This window comes from Muntiacus reevesi, chromosome 2 (genome assembly GCF_963930625.1).
Source record: "Muntiacus reevesi chromosome 2, mMunRee1.1, whole genome shotgun sequence".
Lineage (NCBI taxonomy): Eukaryota > Metazoa > Chordata > Mammalia > Artiodactyla > Cervidae > Muntiacus > Muntiacus reevesi.
Genome location: NC_089250.1, coordinates 269,903,979 through 269,927,912, shown reverse-complemented (window position 1 = coordinate 269,927,912; position 23,934 = coordinate 269,903,979). Strand labels below are relative to the sequence as shown.

Here is a 23,934-nt window from a genome sequence, read left to right as displayed (position 1 = left end):
CAGGTGGGACTGTCCTGGGGCTGAGGGCGCTGGGGAGGATATGCCAGTCAATGAGCCCCCCCACCCCGATGGACATGGGCTTCCTGTTCCCCTCTGCATGAGTCCACAGTCTCCAGATCCAGGGGACCCTCCTGCCGCAGAAGGATGGTGGGGTCTCTGGGCTGGAAGACCTTTGCAAAGTCCCCTGGGCCCCGTGTCTCCTGGTGGCTGGGTTCCCACCTCCAGCCTCCTTCCTTAGGGTCACCCCACTGAAAGGACAGCTCCCTCTGCAGAGGGGTATTGCAATCACCGGGATCGCCTTAGGGATGAAGGGTAAGGGGGAAGAAGTAAGGAGACACAAGCCTTAGGGCTTCCGGGGTGGCGCTAGCGGTAAAGAATCCATCTGCCAATGCAGGAGACATAAGAGAAGCGGGTTCAACCCCTGGGTCGGAAAGATCCCCGGGATGCATTCTCATTGACAACCCAGAAAGGGGACTTGCCCTAAGGCTCTGGTTGCCCAGGTTACCAGAGCGGGCACGAGGAAATGCTGCCACCTTGTGGTCATTCCCTGTAACAGCCCCTTGAAAACCGGTGCTGACGCTCTTACTAAGTCCTGTGGGGCTCTAAACCAGCCCTAAAGAAATCTTCCGGGGTAGATCACACGAACAGAACTCAAACAGGGCTGACTTTTAAGAAGCCACTTCCCAGAGGTTAACTGTACTCCCCCGTAGAAAGTAAAAAGCCATGGAAAGATACTCATCAGTAATTATTAAAGAAATGCAAATGAAAACTACCATGATCCATCACTGCACACGGCTCAGAACGGCCTCAAAAGATCTTCAAAACTTAAGTGCTGCGGAGGGCGAGGGGAACAGAGAACCCTCCTACACTGTGGGCAGGGCTGTAAATGGGTGGGTGCAGCCACAAAGGAAAATATTTGGAGGTTCCTTAAAACGTGAAATAGAGAGTTACCACATTTTTCAGCAATAGTACTCCTTACTTTCATCTGGAAAAAAATCTAATTCATAAGAATATATACATTTCTATTTTCAGGGCAGCACTATTCACAATAACCAAGTCAGAGCATTAACCAAAATATCCATCAACAAAAAATGAGAACTAACTGGCCCATCTATACGGTGGAATACACTCAGAAAATAAAAATACCAGGGGCAGCAGCATGGATGTACCGAGAGATTATCACACTGAGTTATGAGACCAAAGACAAACATCCTAAAATATTACTTACAGGTGGAAGCCAGAAATTCATGCAAATGAAATAACTTGCAAATAGAAACAGACCCAGAGTTTAAAAAAACCAGCTCATTGTTGGGTTTTTTTGTTTGTTTGTTTGTTTTTAAGCTGCAGGAGGAATACACTAAGGGAGTAAAATGTACAGTTCAGTTCGGTTCAGTGGCTCAGTCATGTCCGACTCTTTGTGACCCCATGAACGGCAGCACGCCAGGCCTCCCTGTCCATCACCAACTCCCGGAGTTTACTCAAACCCATGTCCATTGAGTCAGTGATGCTATCCAACCATCTCATCCTCTGTCGTCCCCTTCGCCTCCTGCCCTCAATCTTTCCCAGCATCAGTGTCTTTTCAAATGAGTCAGCTCTTCACATCAGGTGGCCAAAGTATTGGAGTTTCAGCTTCAGCATCAGTCCTTCCAATGAACACCCCGGACTGATCTCCTTTAGGATGGACTAGTTGGATCTCCTTGCAGTCCAAGGGACTCTCAAGCGTCTTCTCCAACACCACCGTTCAAAAGCACCAATTCTTCGGCGCTCAGCTTTCTTTATAGTCCAGCTCTCACATGCACACATTACTATACAGCAAACAGATAATCTACACGAACCACCTGAAAAGCACAGGAAGCTGAAGGAACGCTGTGATAACCTTCATGGGAAAAGATCTCAGAAAAGAACAGCTGTACATCTATTTATAACTGAATCAAGTTCCTGTCCACCTACAGCAAACACAACGTCAGAAATCACCTCTATTAGGAAAAAAAAAGAAATTACCAAAAAAAGTGGAGGATGATAAATGCTGCCGCCTTGTGGTTACTTTGGTAACAACAGCTGAAAAACCTGCGCTGATGGGCACTTCATATGCACCAGTCCTTCATGGATGTTAAGTAAAAAACACCTATTCTCAACAAATGTCCTGGGGTAGGTCCTGGAAAAAGAATTCAAAATAGGGCAGATGGTCAAGAGGCCAAAGTAACTTGTTAATAGCCAGGCCAGAGGACAGGGAGGAGGGACCTTAAACAAGAAAAAAAGAATGAAATTACAACACTCCCTAACCATTTAAAGAAAAACTCCAAATTAATTAAAGAACTAATTGAAGGGACAGTTAATTCCTGCCATTCGAGGAAAGCATAGGAAGAACAGGTTTTGATATAAATCACAGCAAATTCCCTCTGGATCCACCTCTTAGGATAATGAAAAATAGAAATAAGAAAAACTCAGCAAGGAATCTCATTAACCTTAAAAAGCACTTGCACAGCAATTAAAGAAAATGACAACCCTCAGAGTGGGAAAAAAGTTTGCAAGCAAATATATCAACAAGTAATTCATCTGCAAAACAAGCCAACAGCACATGCAACTCAATAAAAAGGAAAAAAGAAAAAAACACAACAGAAATGGACCAAAGATCTAAATGGATGTTTTTTTCAAAGAATGTATCCAGGTGGACAAAAGGCACATGAAAAGATGCTCAGTATCACTAATGACTGGAGAAATGCAAATCAAAACGATGATGAGGTATCAGCTAAAATCGCTGAGAGTGGCTATCCTCCAAAAGATCTACAAAGATTAAACTCTGCTCAGAGGCTGGGGAAAAGAAATCCTTCTACCCTGGAGGCAGGGTGGGTGCAGCCAAGAAGAAAAACATGGAGAGTCCTTAAAACACTAAACATGGAGTTACTAACACCCTGGAAGCCAACTCCTTGCCTTAGATCCGGAAAAAATAACAAACTTAAGTGATATGTGCATGTCCCTTATTTTCAGGACAGCACTGTTGACTGTATGAAGACAGAGCAGCAAACAACATGCCCATCAATAGAGAGACGGAGCACCTCGTCCACCTGGACAGTGGGATCCATTCAACCAGCGACAGAAGGAGAAAGTGGCATCGGCAAGAGCGGGGATGGGCCGAGGGGACATCAGGAAAAAACACCTGTCCTCAACTTGTACCCTTGGGTGGGTCCGGGAAAAAGAACAAAACCAGGCAGATGGTCAAGAGGCCAATCCTGACAGGTCGGTTTTAATCACAGTTTTCTTTTTAAAAAAAAAAATCCCATGGAAACCTTTCAACATGAAGTAATACTAGAGAAATTCAAATCAAAATTACAACTAAATATGAGCTAACCCTAGCCAGAATGGCTTGTGTCAAAAACTCTACAAACAGTAAATGCTGGAGAGGTTTCGGAGAAAAAGAAATTCTCCCACATTGATGTTGTCAATGTCAGCTGTTAACAGCCAGAGCAGAGGACAACGCGGAGGTTCCTTAAGTGAAAAGTGAATGAAACTACGTCTCTCCCTAACCTCATGCAGAAAAGAAACTCCAAATCTATAAAGAACTAATGGAGGGATGGATACTCTAAACTTCTTGAGGAAAATATAGGCAAAACAGGTTTTGAAGTAAATCACAGCAAGTTCTTGGTTTTGCTCTTAGAATAACAAAAAAGCCCCAAAAGACAAAAAAACCCAAAAGACCAAAAACCTCAACAAAAGTAACCTCATTAACCTCAAAAGCTTTCGCACAGCAAGGACCAACCTAACTGAAAGAAAAAGATAACATTTAAATTGGGGGAAATGTTTACCATCGATTTAAAAAAAAACTTGCTGTTGCTGCTAAGTCGCTTCTGTCGTGTTCGACTCTGTGCGACCCCACAGACGGCAGCCCACCAGGCTCCTCTGTCCCTGGGATTCTCCAGGCAAGAACACTGGAGTGGGTTGCCATTTCCTTCTCCATAAAAACAAGGTATTCATCTCCAAAAACATGCAAACAGTTCATTCAGCTCAATATCAAAAAGCAATCAATAGAAAACCAGGCCAAAGATCTAAATAGACCTTTGTCTTCAGATGTCATCCAGATGGCCATAGAGTATATGAAAGATGCTCAGCATCAGTTAGAGAAACGCCCATCAAAACTGCAAGGTGGCATCAACGCACACCCCTCAGAATGGCCATCTTCCAAAAGATCTACAAAGATTAAATGATGCGGAAGGCGAGGCAAACAGAAACTCTTCCTACACTGAGGGCGGGGATGTAAATGGGTGGGGGCGTCATGAAAGAAAGCAGTATGAAGATGCCTGAAACACACTAATCCTAGTTATTGCACAATCGGGCAAGCCCACCATTGCCTTAGGTCCGGAGAAAACCATAATTTAAAATGATACTTGCAACCCTATTTTCAACGCGGCAATAATGACAATATTTAATAGAGAGCGTTCCCAGTGGCTCAGCTGGTAAAGAATCTGCCTGCAATGGGGGAGACCTGGATTCCAGCCCTGGGTTGGGGAGATCCCCTGGAGGAGGGCGTGGCAACCCCCTCCGGTATTCTTGCCTGGAGAATCCCCTCAAAACAGCAGAGCCTGGCGGGCTACAGGCCATGGGGTCGCAGAGAGTCAGACACGACTGAGCGACTGAGCCCAGCACAGTGAAGAGCGTCGCCGAAATGTCCATCAATAGAGAAGTGAAGCCACGGACCCGTCTGCACGCGGGCGTCACTCAGCCGTCAGAAACAGCGAAAAATATCACTGTCGGCAGCATGGATGGACCGAGATTTGTCATACTGAGTGAAGGCAGTCAGGAAGGGAAAGAAATATATCACTTAGAGGTGGAATCTATAAATTCATACGAATGAAAGAATTTATAAAGAGAAACAGACTCGCAGACTTAGAAAAGCAACATGATTATTTAAAAAACAAAACAAAACAGGTACAGAGAGGGAGACATTAAGGGGTTGGGATTAACACATACTTACAACGTATTATCAGATAATCCAAAAGACCTCCTGAATAACACAGAGATGTCTACCAAATACCCTGAAAGAACCGACCTGGGACAAACCAGAAAAAGAACAGGTACAGTTCTCTGTGTAACTGAATCAAGTTCCTGCAAACCCGAAACAAACACAACAACGGAATCTTCTAAAATATTAGTTTTTCTCCAGATCTCTCCCCAGGCATGGGAGCCCAATCAATGAAAATTCCAAGAGAAAATAAATACTAATTTAGCCAACAAAACAAAGCCGCGGGACATGAAGGTGTGCTGCCGCCTCGTGGCCGCCTTTGGTAACAACAGCGGGGAAACTGCAGGCGGCGCTTAACACTCACAGGACCGAGGGCTGCAGGAGGAGACGCCTCTCCCCAACTGATGTCCTCGCTGGGCTGGGGGGAAAAATTCAGAACAGGGCCAGTGATCACAGGGCCGATCTCAAAAGATCAGCTTTACTCACATTGTTTTTAAAAATATCGCATGAAAAGCTTTCAGCTTCGTGAAATATTACAGAAATGTAAATTTAAAAAAATACAAGGAGATATCAGCTCATAATGATCAGAGCGGCCTTTGTCAAAAAGCCTTAAAAATGGTAACGGCTGGAGAGGTAGTGGAGAAAAGGGGGCCTCCTACGCTGAGGCTGGGACTGGAAGTTGTTAACAGCCACCATCGAGGACGGGGTGGAGGGTCCTTCAACTTGTGAAAACTGAAACAATTTACACCTCTACCTAATCGCTTACAGATGAAGGAACTTCAAATCGATTAAAGAGTTTCATGTAGGGACGATTCCTCTAAATCTCTTGAGGAAAATATATGCAGAACACACTTTGACATAAATCACAGCAAGTTCTTTTTGGATCTACACTCAGAATTATTCAAAATAAAACTAAACTAAAAAAAGGCACCTCATTAACCTAAGAAGGTTTTGCACAGGAAGGGCAGCTGTAAGGAAAGAAAAAGACAACCCTCAGAATGGGAAAATAAATGTTTGCAACCGAAGTGAAAAACAAGGAATTCATCTCCAAAGATGCAAATTGCTGACACAGCTCAAGATAAAAACAAAAACAAACAAAAAACAACCAACACAGCAGGAAAACAGGCAGAGATCTAAACGAACATTTTTTCCAAAGAAGGCATCCAGATGGCAATAGAGCGCATGGAAAGATGCTCAGGACCACTCTTACAGAAATGTCAACTGAAGCCTCAACGAGATATCAGCTCACCCCCTCAGACAGCCATCCCCCCCAAAGACCTACAGGCTAAATGCTGCGGAGGGCGCGGGGAACAGGGACTCCTCCTGCACTGTGGGCGGGGAGGGAAAGGGGTGGGGGCGGCCACCAGAAAGACAGTATGGACATTCCTTAAAACACTAAACATAAACTTTATAATCTGGCAAGGCCACCCCTTGTTTTATATCCAGAGAAAATCATAACTGAAAATGATAGTTGCAGCCCTATTTTCAGGGCAGCACCATTGACAATCTCCAAGACAGAGCATCAACCAAAGGGTCCATCAATAGAGATATAAAGAGGAACTCTATCTAAACACTGGAATACACTCAGCCATCGGAACAAATGAGAAAACGTCATTTTCAGGAGCATGGATGGACTGAGAGTTTATAATACTGAATGAAACCAGTCTGAGAGGGACAGCAAACTATCACACCATGGGGAATCGATAAATTCCTCAAATGAACTAATTCATAAACTTAAACAGGCTCACAGAGGTAGAAACATAAGTTTATGATTTTTCTTTTCCAAAAAGGTTGGGGAAGGGAGACAATAAGAGACTGGGATTAACAGATATTACTTACTGTCAGATCATCCAAATGAACCTGCTGAATGGCAGAAGAAAGTACAAAACAGTGAAGAAGCCTATATGGGAAAATACTCCGAAAAAGAACAGGATAGATGTACCTCTATGCATAACTGAATCAAGTTCCTGTCACCCTAAAACAAACACAACAGAAATCAAATCTACTTGAATAGAAAATAAAAATTAACAGCAGTAAATAAACTGAAATAAATGTGACGCGTAAGTAAATGCTGCCGCCTTGTGGCCGCTTTTGGTACAACAACGGCGACTCCTGGGCTGCGGGCACTTCCTATTCACCAGGACTGAGGCTCCAAGGTAGAAACACGTGCCTCAAGAAATGTCCTAGGTGCGTCTGGGGAAAGTTTCAAACCAGGGCAAAAGATCACGAGGCCGACCTCCGAAGCTCGTTTCACTCACACCGTTATTAAAAATATCTCATGAGAAGCTTTCAACTTTGTGAAATGTTATAGAAATGTAAATCAAAACTGCAATGAGGTATGAGTTTGTACTGGTCAGAATGGACTCTGTCAAAAAGTCTTGGAAAAAACGAAGGCTGGAGAAGTTGTGGAGAAAAGGGAGCCCTGCTACACTGATGCTGGGACTGTAAGTTGTTAACAGCCACGATAGAGGACGGGGTGGAGGTTCCTTACACAAGGAGAGAGTGAAAGAATTTACATCTCAAAAAAATAAATAAATAAATAAATAAAAAATAAAAAAAAAAGAATTTACATCTCTCGCTAACCGCTTACAGACAAACTCCAAATCGCTTAAAGAATTACCTGGAGGGACAATTACTCTAAACCTCTAGAGGAAAATATAGGCAGCGCACACTTTACATAAACCACAGCAAGTTTTTTTGGTTTTTTTTTTTTTTTTTTTTTGGTATATGCTCAGAATAATTCAAAATAAAACTAAACTTTAAAAAAGGCACCTCATTAACCTGAAGAGGTTTTGCACACTAAAGGCATCCGTAAGGAAAGAGAAAGCCCTCAGAAGGGGAAATAAGTGTTTGCAACTGAAGTGAAAAACAAGGAATTAATTCATCGCCAAAGATGCAAAGTGCTCACACAGTGAAAGGGAAAAGTGAAAGTCGCTCAGTCAAGTCCGACTCTGCGACCCCATGGACGATACAACCCATGGAATTCTCCAGGCCGCAATACTGGAGTGGGTAGCCTTTCCCTTCTCCAGGGGATTTTCCCAACCCAGGGATCAAACCCATGTCTCCTGCGTTGCAGGCGGATTCTTTACCAGCTGAACCACAACGGAGACCCCACAACTCATGATCAAAAAAACAATCAACCCAGTAGAAAAGCTGGCAAAAATCTAAATGGACATTTCTCCAAGGAAGGCACCCAGATGTACATAAAGCACATGAAAAGAAGCTCAGGACCACTCTCACAGAAATGCCAATCAAGCTACAACCAGGTGTCACTCACACGCCTCAGAGGAGCCATCCTCCAAGAGATCTACAAGGATGAAATGCTGCAGAGGGCTGGGAAAACAGGGAATCCTCCTACACTGTAGGCGGGAGTGGTAATGAGTGGGTTCGGCCACAAAAGAAAACAGTTTGGCAATTCCTTAGAACACTACACGAAGACTTAACACATGATCCAGCAAGCCCACTCCCGGTCTTAGATTGGGAGAAAATCAAAACTGAAAATGATGGTTGCACCCCTATTTTCAGCATTATTGACAATCTCCAAGACAGAGCATAAATGAAACTGTCCTTCAATAGAGAAATAACGAGGAACTTGTCCATTAAAACTCAGCCATCGAAACAAATGAAAACAAGTCAGTTTAGGAGCATGGATTGACCGAGAGATTTACCAAACTGAGTGAAGCCAGTCAGAGAGGGAAAGCGAAGGATCACATACACGGAGAATCTATAAATTCCTCAGGTGAACTAATTCATAAACTGAGACAGAATCACAGACATAGAAACACGAGTTTACGATTTTTTTTTAAAGTTTGTGGAAGGGAAACATTAAGAGATTGGGGTTTACAGATACACACTACTTATTTTCAGATAGATAATCGAAATGGACCTACTGAATAGCACAGGAGGTCTACTGAACACACTCAAAGAACCCAAATGGGAAAGGACCCAGAAAAATAATAGAATAGATGTACCTCTGTGTATAACTGAATCAAGTTCCTGTCACCCTAAAATAAACACAACAGAAATCAACTCTACTTCAATAGAAAATAAAAGTTAACCGTAATAAGTGAATAGATATTTGTGACTCATGAGGAAATGCTGCCGCCTCGTAGCCGCTTTTGGTACAGCAACAAAAAATCCTGGGCTGACGGCACTTCACATTCACCAGGACTCAGGGGATGTGAGGAAGAAACTCCTGCCTGAAGAAACGCCCTCGGTGCGTCGGGGAAAAGAGTCAAACCAGGGCAAAAGATCACGAGGCCGATCTCCAAAGCTCAGTTTTACTCACACTGTTATTAAAAATGTCACATGAAAAGTTTTCAAGTTTGTGAAATGTTATAGAAATGTAAATGAAAACTGCAAATCAAAAATGTAAAAGGAGAAACGGAAAGATATACCCATTTGGATGCAGAGTTCCAAGGAATAGCAAGGAGAGATAAGAAAGCCTTCCTCGTGATCAGTGCAAAGAAATAGAGGAAAATAATATAATGGGAAAGACTAGAAATCGCTTCGAGAAAATTAGATACCAAAAGAATATTTCCAAAAAAAATAAAAGAATATTTCATGCAGAAATGGGCACAATAAAGGACAGAAATGGTATGGGTCTAACAGATGCAGAAGCTATTAAGAGGAGGTGGCAAGAATACACAGAAGAACTATACAAGAAAGATCTTAATGACCAAGATAACCACGATGGTGTGATCACTCACCTAGAGCCAGACATCCTGGAATGCGAAGTCAAGTGGGCCTTAAGAAGCATCACTATGAACAAACTAGTGGAGGTGATGGAATTCCAGCTGAGCTATTTCAAATCCTAAAAGATGATGCTGTTAAAGTCCTGCACTCAGTATGCAGGGAAATTTGGAAAACTCAGCAGTGGCCACAGGACTGGAACAGGTCAGTTTTCATTCCAATCTGAAAGAAAGGCAATGCCAAAGAATGCTCAGACTACAGCACAATTGCACTCATCTCACACTGGGCTTCCCTGGTGGCTCAGAGGTTAAAGAGTCTGCCTGCAACGCAGGAGACCTGGGTTTGACCCTTGGGTAGGGAAGATCCCCTGGAGAAGGAAATGGCAATCCACTCCAGTATTCTTGCTGGACAATCCCATGGATGGAGGAGCCTGGTAGGCTACAGTCCACGGGGTCGCAAAGAGTTGGACACAACTGAGCGACTTCACCTTCACTTTCTTTCACACACCAATAAAGTAATGCTCAAAATTCTCCAAGTGAGGCTTTAACAGTATATGAATCGAGAACTTCCAGATGTTCAAGTTGTATTTGGAAAACGCAGAGGAACCAGAGATCAAAAGGAGGGGAGCCCTAAAGGAAAAACAAAATAACCCTCAGGATAAAAATATGTTACAACCAAGGTGAAAATAAAGAATTCATCCCCAGAACATGCAAACAACCCATGCTGTTCTCTAGAAAAAGGGGAAGAGGGCAAAGATCTAAATGGATATTTCTCCCCAGAAGACATCCAGGTGGCTATAAAGCACATGAAAAGATGCTCACATCACTAGTTATTAAAGAAATTAAAATCAAAGCTACAAGAACATATCACCTCACACAGCTCAGAATGGCCTATGTCTTAACGTTTATTAACAAAATGGCAGAGAGGACGTGGGGACACGGGGACGCTCCTGCCCTGATGCTGGCAGTGAGCTGTTAGCAGTCAGGGTGGAGGACAGGGAGGAGTTTCCTTAAACAAAGGGGAAAGGGAAGGAATTTACTCTCTCCCTAACTGCTTACAGAAGAAAAAATCCAAATTGCTTGAAGATTAAATGGACGGAAGATTATTCTAATCCTCTTGAGGGAAATATAGGGAAACAAACTTTGACATGAATCACAACACGTTCTTTTTGAATCTATGTTTAGAATAATTAAAACTAAAATAAAACTTTAAAAAGGCACTTTATCACCTAAAAAGCTTTTGCAATGCAAGAGCAACCCTAAAGGAAAGAAAAAGACAACCATCAGAATGGGAAAATAAATGTTTGCAACACATGTTTAAAATAATGAATTCATCTTCCAACATGCAAACTGCTCACGCAGCTCATGATAAAGCTGCAAAAAAAAAAAAAAAAAACCATTATCAGTCCAGTAGAAAAACCGGCAAAGATCTAAATGGATATTTCTCCAAGGAAGGCATCCAGGTGGCCATAAAACACATGAGAAGATGCTCAGGAACACTTTGAAAGAAACGCTAATCAAAACTGCAGTGAGGTATCACCTCACACCCCGCAGAACATCCATCTTCCAAAAGGTCTTCAAAGGTTAATTGCTGCTGAGGGCAAGGGTCATGGAGAATCCTCCTACATTGTGAGTGGGAGTGTAATTGAGGGGGTGCAGCCACAAGGAGAGTGTGGAAATTCCTTAAAACACTAAATATAGACATACCACATGATCTGCCTAGCCCACCCCTTTCCTTAGACCCAGAGAAAATCATGATTTAAAACGATAGCTGCACCTCTATTTTCAGGGCAGCACTACTGACAATATCTAGGACAGAGCATCAACCAAAGTTCCACCTATAGAGAAATGAAGAGTCTCGTGTCCATCTAAACACTGGAATACACTCCAAAAGAATGAATGAATGACATTTTCAGGAGCATGGATGGACTGAGAATTTATCATACTCAGTGAAGTCAGAGATGAAAGAATTATCACTTAGAGGGGGCATCTATACATTTATACAAATTAACTATAAACAGAAACAGACTCACAGACGTAGAAACCCAACTTACAACTTAAAAAAAAAAATGTAGTGGCAGAGAGACATTTAGAGATTGCTATTCACAAAAACACACAACTTTTTATTATATAGATAATGCCAGTGGACCTACCACATAGCACAGGGAAGTCACCAGATACACTGGAAGAACCTATATGGGAAAAGACCCCAAAAAAGAACAGAAGAGATATACATCTGTGTATAACTGAATCACGTTCTTGTAAACCTAAAACAAACACAACAGAAATCAACTCTACTCCAATAGAAAATAAAAATTAACCAAAAAATAAAAAAAGAGAAAGAGAGATATCAAGGGAACAATTCATGCAAAGATGGGCACAACAAAGGACAGAAACAGTATGAACCTAACAGAAGCAGAAGATAATGAGGAGAAGTGGCAAGGATACAGAGATGAACTATACTGGGCTTCCCCTGTGGTTCAGCAGGTAAAAAATCCTCCTGCAATGTGGGAGACGTAGGTTTGAACCTTGGGTTGGAAAGGTTCCCTGGAGAAGGAAAAGCTACCCACTCCAGTATTCTGGCCTCGAGAATTCGACAGACTGTATAGTCCATGGGGTCACAAAGAGTTGGACATAACTATTAAGGAGAGGTGGTGAAAATACACAGATGAACTAAACTAAAAAGATCTTGTCACATCAGATAAGCCGATGGTGTGATCACTCACCTAGAGTCAGAAATCCTGGCGTGAGAAGTCAAGAGGGTCTTAGGAAGCATCACTATAAACAGAGCTATTGGAGATGATGGAATTCCAGCCGAGCTATTTCAAATCCTAAAAGATGATGCTGTGACAGTGCTGCACGCAGTATGCCAGCAAATTTGGGAAACACAGCAGTGGCTACAGGTTGGAAAAGATCAGTTTTCATTCCAATCCCAAAGATCAATGCCAAAGAACGTTCAAACTTCTGCACAATTGCACTCATTTTACTTGCCAGCAAGCTAATGCTCAAAATCCTTCAAGCGAGGCTTCAACAGTATGTGAACTGAGAATGTCCAGATGTACAGGCTGGATGTAGAAAAGGCAGATGAGTGAGAGATGAAATTACCAACATCCGCTGGATCATAGAAAAAGCAAGAGAATTCCAGAAAATATCTACTTCTGCTTCATTGATTATGCTAAAGGCTTTGTGTGGATGACAACAAACTGTGGAAAATTCTGAAAGAGCTGGGAATACCAGACCACCTGATCTGCTTCCTGAGAAACCTGCATGCATGTCAAGAAGAAACAGTTAGAACTGAACATGGAACAATGAACTGGTTCCAAATTGGGAAAGGAGTACATCAAGGCTGTATATTGTCACCTGCTTATTTAACTTATATGCAGATAACATTATGCAGAATGCTGGGTTGGATGAGGCACAAGCTGGAATCAAGATTGCCAGGAAAAATATCAATAACCTCAGATATGCAGATGACACCACCCTTAAGGCAGAAAGCAAAGAGGAAACTAAAGAGCCTTTTGATTAAAGTGAAAGAGGTGAGTGAAAAAGCTGGCTTAATACTCAAAATTCAAAAAACTAAGATCATGGCATCCAGTCCCATCTCTTCATGGCAAATAAAAGGGGAAACAATGGTAACAATGAGAGACTTTATTTCCTTGGACTCCAAAATCACTGAACTGGGTGACTGCAGCCATGAAATTCAAAGATGCTTGCTCCTTGGAAGAAAAGCTGTGACAAACCTAGACAGCATGTTAAAAAGCAGAGACATCACTTTGCCAACAAAGGTCTGTCTAGTCAAACCTGTGGTTTTTCCAGGAGTCATGTATGGGAGTGAGATTTGGACCATAAAGAAGGCTGAGCGCTGAAGAATTGCTGCTTTTGAACTATGGTGTTGGAGAAGACTCTTGAGAGTCCCTTGGACAGCGAGTCCATCCTAAAGGAAATCAGTGCTGAATATTCATTGGAAGGGCTGATGCTGAAGCTGAAACTCCTGTAATTTGGCCACCTGATGCTAAGAGCCAACTCATTGGAAAAGACCCTGATGCTGGGAAAGATTGAGGGCAGGAGGAGATGGGGGCGACAGGATGAGATAGTGGGCATCATCAACTCAATGGACATGAGTTTGAGCAAGCTCTGGGAGTTGGTGATGGACAGGGAGGCCTAACGTGCTGCAGTCCATGGGGTCACAAAGAGTCGGACACGACTGAGCGACTGAACAACATTGCGGTCTCGTGAGAGAAGAAGGCATTGTAGATTGTGTAAAGAGTCTAGAATGTGACTTCCCAAAAAGATTTATAGAAAGCACCTTTACTGTAGTAGGCAATAGCTAAAACCCAGATCCTGAGATCTCTATCAGAATAACACTCAGCCAAAACTAAGGGTGGACCTCTGTCTTTATGAGGAGGGCAGGATGACTTTATACCAGTAAAGTTAGAGAGTGACCACTAGTCTAGAGCGAAGGAGGCAGAGAACTCAAGAAAGAAGAAAGTTAGAATCATGTGAATCATCATGAAGCTTTCTGTCTGTACTCACAAACTCCCATTTATTCCTCAATAGCAGAGATCGTAGGATGCAGGAGACTCCAGGAGACATTCTACAAGTGAAGGAACCCAAACCCTGAGGGTAGATAAGGGATTCTAGAAGGAAGCTCTCCTCACCCAAGCAGGTCAGGTTCCAGTAGTTCTGTAACATCACGTGCCTGGACAATTCCCACTGACCGAGGTCCAGGCATTCCCATTCCTCTTGAAAGGTTGTTGCTGAACCACAGAAGGCGACAGGATTCTTGGCCTCCGAAGAAGAATTCTATCCGGGGCCAGAGATGAGGTCTGATCACTCAGAGCTTCTGTGTAATAGAGTTTTATTAAAGTGTAAAAGAGGTAGAGAAAGCTTCTGAAATAGACATCAGAAGGGGGCAGAAAGAGTGCCCGCTCGCTAGTGTTGGCAAGGGAGTTATATACCTTTTAATTAGTCATCACAATGAATCAAAAGATGTCTGGAGGCTGTAAAGATCTTACTAGACCCGCTCCCGTCACTTACGCTTTCAGATAACAGGGTGAGTCAGCAGGTTTCTCAGGAGGGAGCGCCTGTCCTCACGCGGGATGCAGTGCTGCTGTATGAGCCCGAGTGCAGTCTAAGCTGAGCTATGCAACTGATGAAGACTGAGGAATGTAGGCAAAAAGTTTGTCCTTTCCTCCTCCTTGAGAATTCCAGACCCCTCTCTCCTTGGGGACCCCCGGACTTCTTATCAACCTGCCTGGGAACCTACTCTCTCACTCTTGAGTGAAGTCTATGGCCAGACCCTGGAATGTCAGCCGTCCCTGAAATACAAAGTACATACGCCATGTGACTGTGGGAAGTCTTCGCTATGTGACCCAGGATGAAAACAGCAAGTTCAGAGAACTAGTTTTTAAATGAGAAGAGTGTCTGATGTTATACAATAATATACTTTTTTACATAGCAATATGCGCTACCATATTTCTAACCTGAAGAAAACAGGATGACATATGATGCACAAAGCCACTTGGGCTTCCCTGCTGGCTCAGACGGTAAAGAATCCGCCTGCAATGCAGGTGACCTGGATTCGATCCCTGGGTGGGGAAGATCCCCTGGAGAAGGAAATGGAAACCCACTCCAGTATTCTTGCCTGGAGAATCTTATGGAGAGAGGAACCTGGCAGGCTATATAGTCCACGGGGTTATGAAGAGTGGGACATGACTGAGCGGCTATGATTCATTCATTCATCTGGGAGAGAAATCATTAAATGTGATCAACTGAGGCATATTTACTTTTGAGGATTTTCCTTGTGTTCCACAGAATAAATATCAATCAAAGCAGGAATATTTTTAAAAGCACATTGTGATTCAAGAATTCTAGGGTGGGGCCACAGTTTTTCATCTTGAACAAGCTTAGTTTTAACTAAATATCTGGTTGATAAATGGTCATTGTGAATAGCACGGAGGTAAAAGAGCCATGGCTGATAGCCATGGCATCCAGTCTCATCACTTCCTGGCGAATAGATGTGGGAGCAATGGAAACAGTGAGATACTTTATTGTTTTGGGCTCCAAAATCACTGCAGATGGTGACTGCAGCCATGAAATTAAAAGACGCTTACTCCTTGAAAGAAAAACTATGACCAACTTAAACAGCATATAAAAAAGCAGAGACATTACTTTGTCAACAAAGGTCTGTCTAGTCAAAGTTATGTTTTTTTCTAGTAGGCATATATGGATGTGACAGTTGGACTATAAAGAAAGCTGAGCGCCAAACAATTGATGCTTTTGAACTGTGGTGTTGGAGAAGACCCCTGATAGTCCCTTGGACTGCAAGAAGATCCAACCAGTCCATCCTAAAGGAGATCAGTCCTGAATATTCATTGGATGGATTGATGCTGAAATTGAAACTCCAATACCTCAGCCACCTGATGTGAAGAATTGACACATTTGAAAAGACCCTGATGCTGGGAAAGATTGAAGACGGGAGGAGAAGGGGACGACAAAGGTTGAGATGGTTGGATGCTGTCACAGACTCTACAGACATATGGTTGAATAAGCTCCAGTAGTTGGTGATTGTCAGATGTGCTGCAGTCCGTGGGGTTGCAGAGAGTCGGACACAACTGAGCAACTGAACTGAACTGAAAAGAGCCAGGTAAGAATTCATAGTTATTATTGACCTTTATGCGCTTTACAGATTTTACAGGTTTAATAGATTAGTAAGCAGAGAAAACAATCCTTTTGACTATTTTTGAACTATAAAACTTGCTAACAGTTTTTTATTCTTTAACCTTGAATGAACCACATAAATAATTTTAGAACAAAAATATTGCTATTCAAAATTGTTTGGAATATTTGATCAAATATTCAGAAAATGGTAGAGATTGGGATTTACTTCAATGGATCTGAGCTCGATTTTATGTGAAATGATTTGTCAACACAGAGACCTGACTGAGAGACTGAACTGAACTGAACACAGAGGCCACTCTAATGGATGTTTTACCAGTTGAGGTAACTGGCAAAAATATCAAAACCAGAAAAAATGTCATATACTGTTAACATTTTCATGCACACAAACATGCACTATTTGGGAGAAAAATTATTCATGTTTATAAAATCAGGAATAGATTTCTGTGCTTAAATCTTATAATTTATTTGTGGCAATATTCTATATTTTTAAAATACATTACAGTGCAAAAACACATAATGACATAAAATAAATTAGAGCTCTTGGTTCTGAATCTTTTATTCCTTTGAAAATGTCTATCATTTTTGTTGAATTATATTTAGACTTAACAGTTAAATATGCATAAGTAATAACATTCTTGTAAATATTTTAGAAAATACAATGATGTGATAACAATTCTGTCTGGAAAATGAGTGTGGAATATATTACTAATGGAAATGATCAGACCTGGGCTTCAGTGATGAAAACCTTCATTCCCCAAATGCAAGAACCTGACTAATCGCAGGTGTGTTCATTTTCCAAAGAAAACAGAACTAAGAAGGCTTGGTTTGCTACATTAATTTTGGCAACTTATACACATCCCTCACTAAATCTTTCAAAAATCATTTTTAAAGACAAAAAGCAGGAATATTACAGTTGCAACATCACAGAAACACCTGAACCAGGAAACGTGAGGTGTAATGGGATAAATGTTAGCAGTGATCTGAATCCTGAAAAATATGTTTTATACAAAATTCACTTCCTATATAACTTCTGTGTTCTGAATCCTAAGACTACACTTAAGAGTGAGTCCTTCTGGCCAAAATGGAGAAGGGTCTCTCATACTTTTCTCCTTCTTTTCCCCAAACTTCCTGTGGAACTCTGGACCACTGGGGTAATTATATTCAAAAGGACAATTTCTTAATCCTGTTCTAAATGTCTGAAGTTGCATATACATGTAAATTCATCACTAATCTCCCCTACTTCTCTAAGATCCCAAGACTGAACCACATGCCAATGGGAATCTCAGAACCTATGCCTGCCCATGTTGATCTCTCACAAAGGGAATATTTTACCAGTTGAAATCACTAATTCAGGTTGGAAATTCATCATGCTCTATAGAAAGCCAGGATACAAACAAGGGAGACAAGGTTCTGGGACACAAGGGGGAAGTGGTGTAAAGAGCGGGTCCTCACTATGATAAGAAAAGGAAAAATTAAGAAGTTGATAACAAACACCCCAGGCAGAAAAATTAGAAGCTGAGAACTAAAGGTTTGCAGGTTCCCTCAGTCTAGGCATTTCAGGAGGAAAAGCAGACACAATCCCAGACCCAAGACAGGACATGTAGCTGAGAAGCTGCTTTTCACTCCTCTTCTTCCTCCTGCTCTGCGTCTTCTCTGGGGATGTTACGCAGCGAACGTATCTCTGCATCTTGAGAGAATACCTTCAAAGGCATCAGTACAGCTCTCTAACCTGCAACTACTTTACCACTACAGACAGAAGGACCTTGAAAAGCTGAAAAGACCCACCTCTCCTGTCCTCTGTCTCAGGAGAGATTCAGGAACAATCACTTCCTACCTGGAGACCAGTCTGTGAACTAATTTCTTGATCGTTCTCTCCTCAGAGAGAGTTCATAATACTCTGTTCACACAGACAATGTGAGTTGACTGACTTCCCGGTCCAAATCCATCTAGACCAACCCTGCGGCCTCTCCTTGGACTGACGCCGGGCCTCAGCTCTCACAAATGGACCAGGAGCCGCGTCCTTAACCCGGGCCTCCCTTTAGAATCCCCTGGAGAACACCCTACACACCACACTGATGCTCCCACAGGGCCGAGAGAACTCTGTGGGGAGGGCACCGGGGAGGTTATCACTTAACTCTGGTCATGTGATCTTGATAGGAAACCGCGTTGAAACCACTTAAAAGATTCTTTCTGAACCATTTCAGTGAATATCAACCCCACGAGGTCAGGTCTCCACTCTAAGAAGTTATGAATCTGCAGGTCTGAAGTGGGGCCTTGAAATGAGTCTTTAGCAAATTCCGTTTGTTCTGATGCTTCTCCCCCCAAACCCACACTCGGGAGCCCTGAGCTTCAGCCCTCACACTCAGCACAGCTGAGACCCTTCAGGAGGGGAGGGTTTAGGGCAGGAATTTCTTAGGCCAAGTATAGGACCAAGCAGAGAAAGCTCCAGTACTTGGGGTTCAGGCCTTTATAAGAGACCCTGGATGAACTGCTGTGGGCTCCTCAGGCTGAGTGTGGATGGGTCCATTCAAACCAAGGGGAGCAGGAATCTGGTGAGCACTGTGAGGGTGGCATTGAAGGGGGGAGCCGGTAAAGTAGAACCTAGGGTTCAGCAAGACTGTTGATCACAAGGTGGGTGGTTGTCTAGAGCAGGTGCTCACAGGGCTGGCTGGCGTGAGTTCAAGGAGCTGTAGATGCTGCTCCCCAGACAGATGCTGAGGCAGCAACAGCATGGAGCAGTTCAGGGGAGCTCTCAACAGTACTCTGTATGATCCTCATTGGAACCGTCACAATGTCCCAGCAGTTACAGAGAGGGGAAAGTACAATGGAGAAATGATGGGAAATATCCAATTATTTGAGGTGTAAATGTAGTAAGGAAACTAATTGTTACAGATATCATCCCTCTGTGCTAACAAAGAGTTTATTGTTAGGTATTCTTCCCGCGACCTTAAATCAGTAGGTTGACACTTCATTCATTACATTCCGGCTTTATCACAAGAAACCATCAGTTTTATTAACATGTAATATCACACATAAAAAGAATAAAACCTTTTCCAATCCATTCTGTAACTGATTAAATACAGATCGCAAGCATTAGCAACGATAGTCATTCCTCTGATACAATGATCTCAGAACTGATTTCTAAGGTTATAAAATGAAGGCTAATCATTTATGAATGAAACAAGATGTACACTAATTATATGACTTTTCTGAGAAGGGTTTTCATACATTTCTAGGGTATCAGAGGTATCTTTATTTGAAACATGTCAACTAATATTCATGACATCTGTTGATATTATAAAGATACATCAAGAGTTCAGTGAACTGTCATTGTATTTTCCTTAAAATTCAAGTGACATAACTATTGAAAATGTGCATCTTACTTTAATATGTGGAATTACTCCCTGAACACTTACTTCATGGTGACCTATAGGGATGTTTGACATGAATGACTAACACCTGCATTTAAATGTTCAGTGTACCTGCTACCATCACTGTGTCCTTAATCTCCTAATGGAGAATAAATATAAATGATTTCTCTCTAGGATAGAAGGCCTTGTCTCATCTTTGAGTAGCAATCATCAAAAACATAACTTTGCATACACACTAAAAATGAAGCATAGCAGCATGGAGTAATTTGAGAGTTCAATAACATATCTTGGTTTTCAAATAATCACAAATCGTGTCAATATAAACAAAGATATATTGCTAATAATTGTACATTTCTAAATACCAACACTTCATCCTTTGATCCATACTAACATATCAATTTTCTATGTTTTAACTATGGATTACTATCTACAATACTTCTCCTGAAGAGAACTTCAAAAAACAGGATTGATGAAATTCTTTCTAGTGTGTGGGCTTCCCTGAAAGCTCAGTTGGTAGAGAATCCACCTCCCACTCCAGTATTCTGGCCTAGAGAATTCCATGGACACAGTCCCTGGGGTTGCAGAGTTGGACACAACTGAGCAACTTTCACTTTTTCTAGTGTGCAATATCTGGTATTTATTTAGATTTAACTTTCTTTAAATACTTTTCTACATTGTTTTATATAATTTCTTATCTTTCCTAAATAAACCGTCTGGTATTTTCTGAAGTGTATGTTTAGGACAAACCTCTTCCATCAGTTATTTTATTACTAGAGTATCTCTCCAGTATGTGTTTTCTGATGTTTAGTAAGGTGAGAGCTCTGTTTAAAGCCTTTGCTACTTTCCTTACATTTATAAGGTTTTTCTTCCAGTATGAATTCTCTGATGTTGAGTAAGATGTGAGTTCTTGATAAAGGCTTTTCCACATTCTTTTCATTTGTAAGGTTTCTCTCCAGTATGAATTCGCTGGTGTTGAATAAGACTTGTGTGGCGACCAAAGGCTTTTCCGCATTCTTTACATTTGTAAGGTTTCTCTCCAGTATGAATTCTCTGATGGTAAGTAAGACCTGAGTGCTTGCTAAAGTCTTTGCCACAATCCTTACATTTATAAGGCCTCTCCCCAGTATGAACTCGCTGGTATTGAGTAAGAGTTGAGTTCTTTTTTTTTTTTTTTTTTTTTTAATATGGAACGCTTCACGAATTTGTGTGTCATCCTTGCGCAGGGGCCATGCTAATCTTCTCTGTATCGTTCCAATTTTAGTATATGTGCTGCCGAAGCGAGCAGAAGAGTTGAGTTCTGACTAAAGGATTTCCCACATTCTGTACATTTATAAGGTTTCTGTCCAGTATTAATTCTCTGATGGTAAGTAAGATCTGAGCACTGGTTAAATTCTTTGCCACAATCCTTACATTTATAAGCTTTCTCTCCAGTATGAATTCTCTGACAGTAAGTAAGACCTGAGCACTGGTTAAATTCTTTGCCTCGATCCTTACATTTATAAGGCCTCTCTCCAGTATGAATTCTCTGGTGTTTAGTAAGAGTTGAGTAGTGACTGAAGGCATTTCCGCATTCTTTACATTTGTAAGATTTCCTTCCAGGATGGATTACTTGATGTTTAGTAAGACATGAGTGCTGTCTAAATGCTTTGCCACAGTCCTTACATTTATAAGGCTTCTTTCCAGTATGAATATTCTGATGGTAAGTGAGACCTGAGCACTGGTTAAATTCTTTGCCACAATCCTTACATTTATCAGGCTTCTCTCCAGTATGAATTCTCTGGTGTTGAGTAAGATTTGACTTCTGATTGAAGGCTTTGCCACACTTCATACATTTGTGTGATTTCTGCTGCATATGAATTACCTGATGTTGAGTAAGACATGAGCTACAAGGAAGCACTTTGCCACATACTTTACATTTGCTTGGTTTCTCCCTAGTATGAACTTGCTGATGCAGACTGAAATGTGAACACCTAAAAATGGCTTTGCCAGTTTTCTTACCTTTGTAAGGTTTCTGCTCTCTATGGATTCGCTGATGTTGAGTAAGATTTGAGTTCTGATGAAAGGTTTTGCAATAATTTGTACATTTATAATGCTTCTCCCCAGTATGAATTCGCTGATGTTGACTAAGTTTTGAGCAAGACATAAATGTTTTTCCACATTCCTTACTTTCATAAGGTTTCTTGCCAGTGTGGATTTGCCAATCTTGACTAAACTTTGAATTCTGATTAGAGGCAGTGCCACACTCTGTACCTTTGAAAGGTTTCCATCCTGAATGAATTTTCCTGTGTCTACTTAGACTGAAAGTGTTAGTAAAGGCTTTCTCACGTTTCTTACACTTGTAACCTTTCTGTGGATCCTGAATATCCTGCTGTTGAGTAAGATTTGAAGACTCATTAGAAATATCACTGCATTCACAATTATAAGTCTTCTCTCCTGTATGTGTACTCTTCTTTAGTGGAAGACCTGATGTGTGATAAAAGATATTCCTACATGTACTATTTCTAGAATCCTTGTCTGAAGATTGAGGTCCCTGATGTTTCATAGGGTTAGAGTCTTGTTCAGTTTTAGACCCAGTTTCATTGCATGAATAGCTTCTCACTTCATCGTAAATATTCTTGTAATTATTGGGGATAGAGCTCTTACTTGAAGCCTGACTCGTGTTATTACATGTGAGAAGTTGTTCCATATTAACCATATCATGATGTGTATTGAACAATGATGGTGGGACTGAGTCTTTTCCATTATTATCAACATTACACATTTTGGAACAGAGAGAAACTGTCTGTTGGTGGAAGAATAACAACCCCTTGCTCACAGATCCCTCAAATTGATTATACTGTGAGTCTTCCCCATCATTTTTAAATTTCTGGTTTTCAGACGTGCTTGAAATGTATATGTAATTGAAGCCTGTGTTCAGAGTGATTTGAATGAGTATTTGCAGTAGAGACTGGATAACTTTCCAGATTTTCCACATTTCCCTTCACAGAACGTGTATGTTTCAAAAATGATCGCCCCATCACGCGGGAGGGAGAGAGAGAAGAAGGAAGAGGGCTTTGGCTCCTCTTTTTATCTGTTCCTCTGCCCCTGGGTCTGTCTTACGTAAATCTTATGTAAACAAACAAAAATTGTTCGTTTTACCTGAGATTCTCACTCCAGTCCTTGGATCTTCCGTTGTTCTATTTTCCCAGGCTTTCCCTTCCAGGTCTTTTAGCCACCGCCATTTTGGACTCTTTTCCCCTATTCTAACTACCTGACAATGTGTTTAACTACTAAGTCTTAGCATTACAGAGGACAGTATCGCCTAGTTTTCCTTTTATTTCTGAGCATTTTCTTAAAATATTCTGGATCACTGAGTTTATTCAATATATAAGGGCATTTTCTAACTCCTAAAGAGCTGAAATTGCATCCCCATGGAAACTCATCATGGGAATTCCCCTAGTTCCCTAAGATGCCAACACTGAACCACATCCCAATCGGAATCTCGGATACCAGTGCCTCTCTGTGTTTCTCTCTCACAAAGGGAATATATTCACCAGTTGAAAGTCGCTATTTCATGTTGAGAATTCATCATGCTCCGTAGAGAGCCAGGATACAGACAAGGGAAACAAGATTCTGGGACACAAGGGAGATGTGGTCTAAAGAGCCAGGCTTCACTATGATAAGAAGAAAAGAAAAAATAAAGAAGTTGATAACAAACTCCCAGGCAGAAAATTAGAAGCAGAGAACTAAAGGTTTGCAGGTTCTCAGTCCAGGCATTTCAGGAAGAAAAGCAGACACAGCCCCAGACCCAGGACAGGACACGTACCTGAGGAGCTCCCATTTCCTCCTCTTCTTCCTCCTGCTCTGCGTCTTCTCTGGGGATGTTACGTCGCAAACTCACATCTCTATCTTGAGAAAATACCTTCAAAGGCATCCAGGCAGCTGTTTCCCTCACCCTTTTCTGAGCTCCTTTTCGACTTTCTGTGTTCCCAATCTGTACTGGGGAATGAAGACTAACCTGATAATGCTAATCACATCCTGGTGCTCTACACTATTTGCAGCTCCTCCGGGCTAGTTCTTCCTTTTTGAATTACAGAGAACAGTGCACAAGAGACAATGGACCCTGCTTCTGGGCTACCTGACCCAGCCAGGAGGGTTGTGAAAAAAATGCAAGAGGAAGACCCACATTCAGAGCCCTGAGGGGAAACCTCACACCTGAGACTTCAGGGATAGAGGGTTTAGGGAGGGAACTTCT

The 23,934-nt window shown here is 41.8% G+C and overlaps 2 protein-coding genes, 1 non-coding gene and 1 pseudogene across 3 annotated transcripts in view; 1 reads left to right on the top strand and 3 right to left on the bottom strand.

Annotated features, from left to right (window-relative positions):
- The window catches only part of LOC136157556 (zinc finger protein 678-like), a 466,372-nt pseudogene that overhangs the window by 234,010 nt on the left and 208,428 nt on the right, over window positions 1-23,934 (bottom strand).
- The window catches only part of LOC136157568 (zinc finger protein 135-like), a 466,540-nt gene that overhangs the window by 235,323 nt on the left and 207,283 nt on the right, over window positions 1-23,934 (top strand). The gene's annotated exons all lie outside the window — the stretch shown is intronic.
- Window positions 1-23,934, bottom strand: part of LOC136157562 (zinc finger protein 493-like) — a 46,353-nt gene that overhangs the window by 15,815 nt on the left and 6,604 nt on the right. The window contains 3 exon segments of the mRNA XM_065919410.1: window positions 20,588-20,834; window positions 20,974-22,068; window positions 23,506-23,678. Of these exon segments, the coding sequence (XP_065775482.1) occupies window positions 20,588-20,834; window positions 20,974-22,068; window positions 23,506-23,678 (1,515 nt within the window).
- On the bottom strand, window positions 20,879-20,985 carry LOC136162052 (U6 spliceosomal RNA). Its single transcript, XR_010661903.1, has one exon. It is a non-coding gene; the product is annotated as a U6 spliceosomal RNA (small nuclear RNA).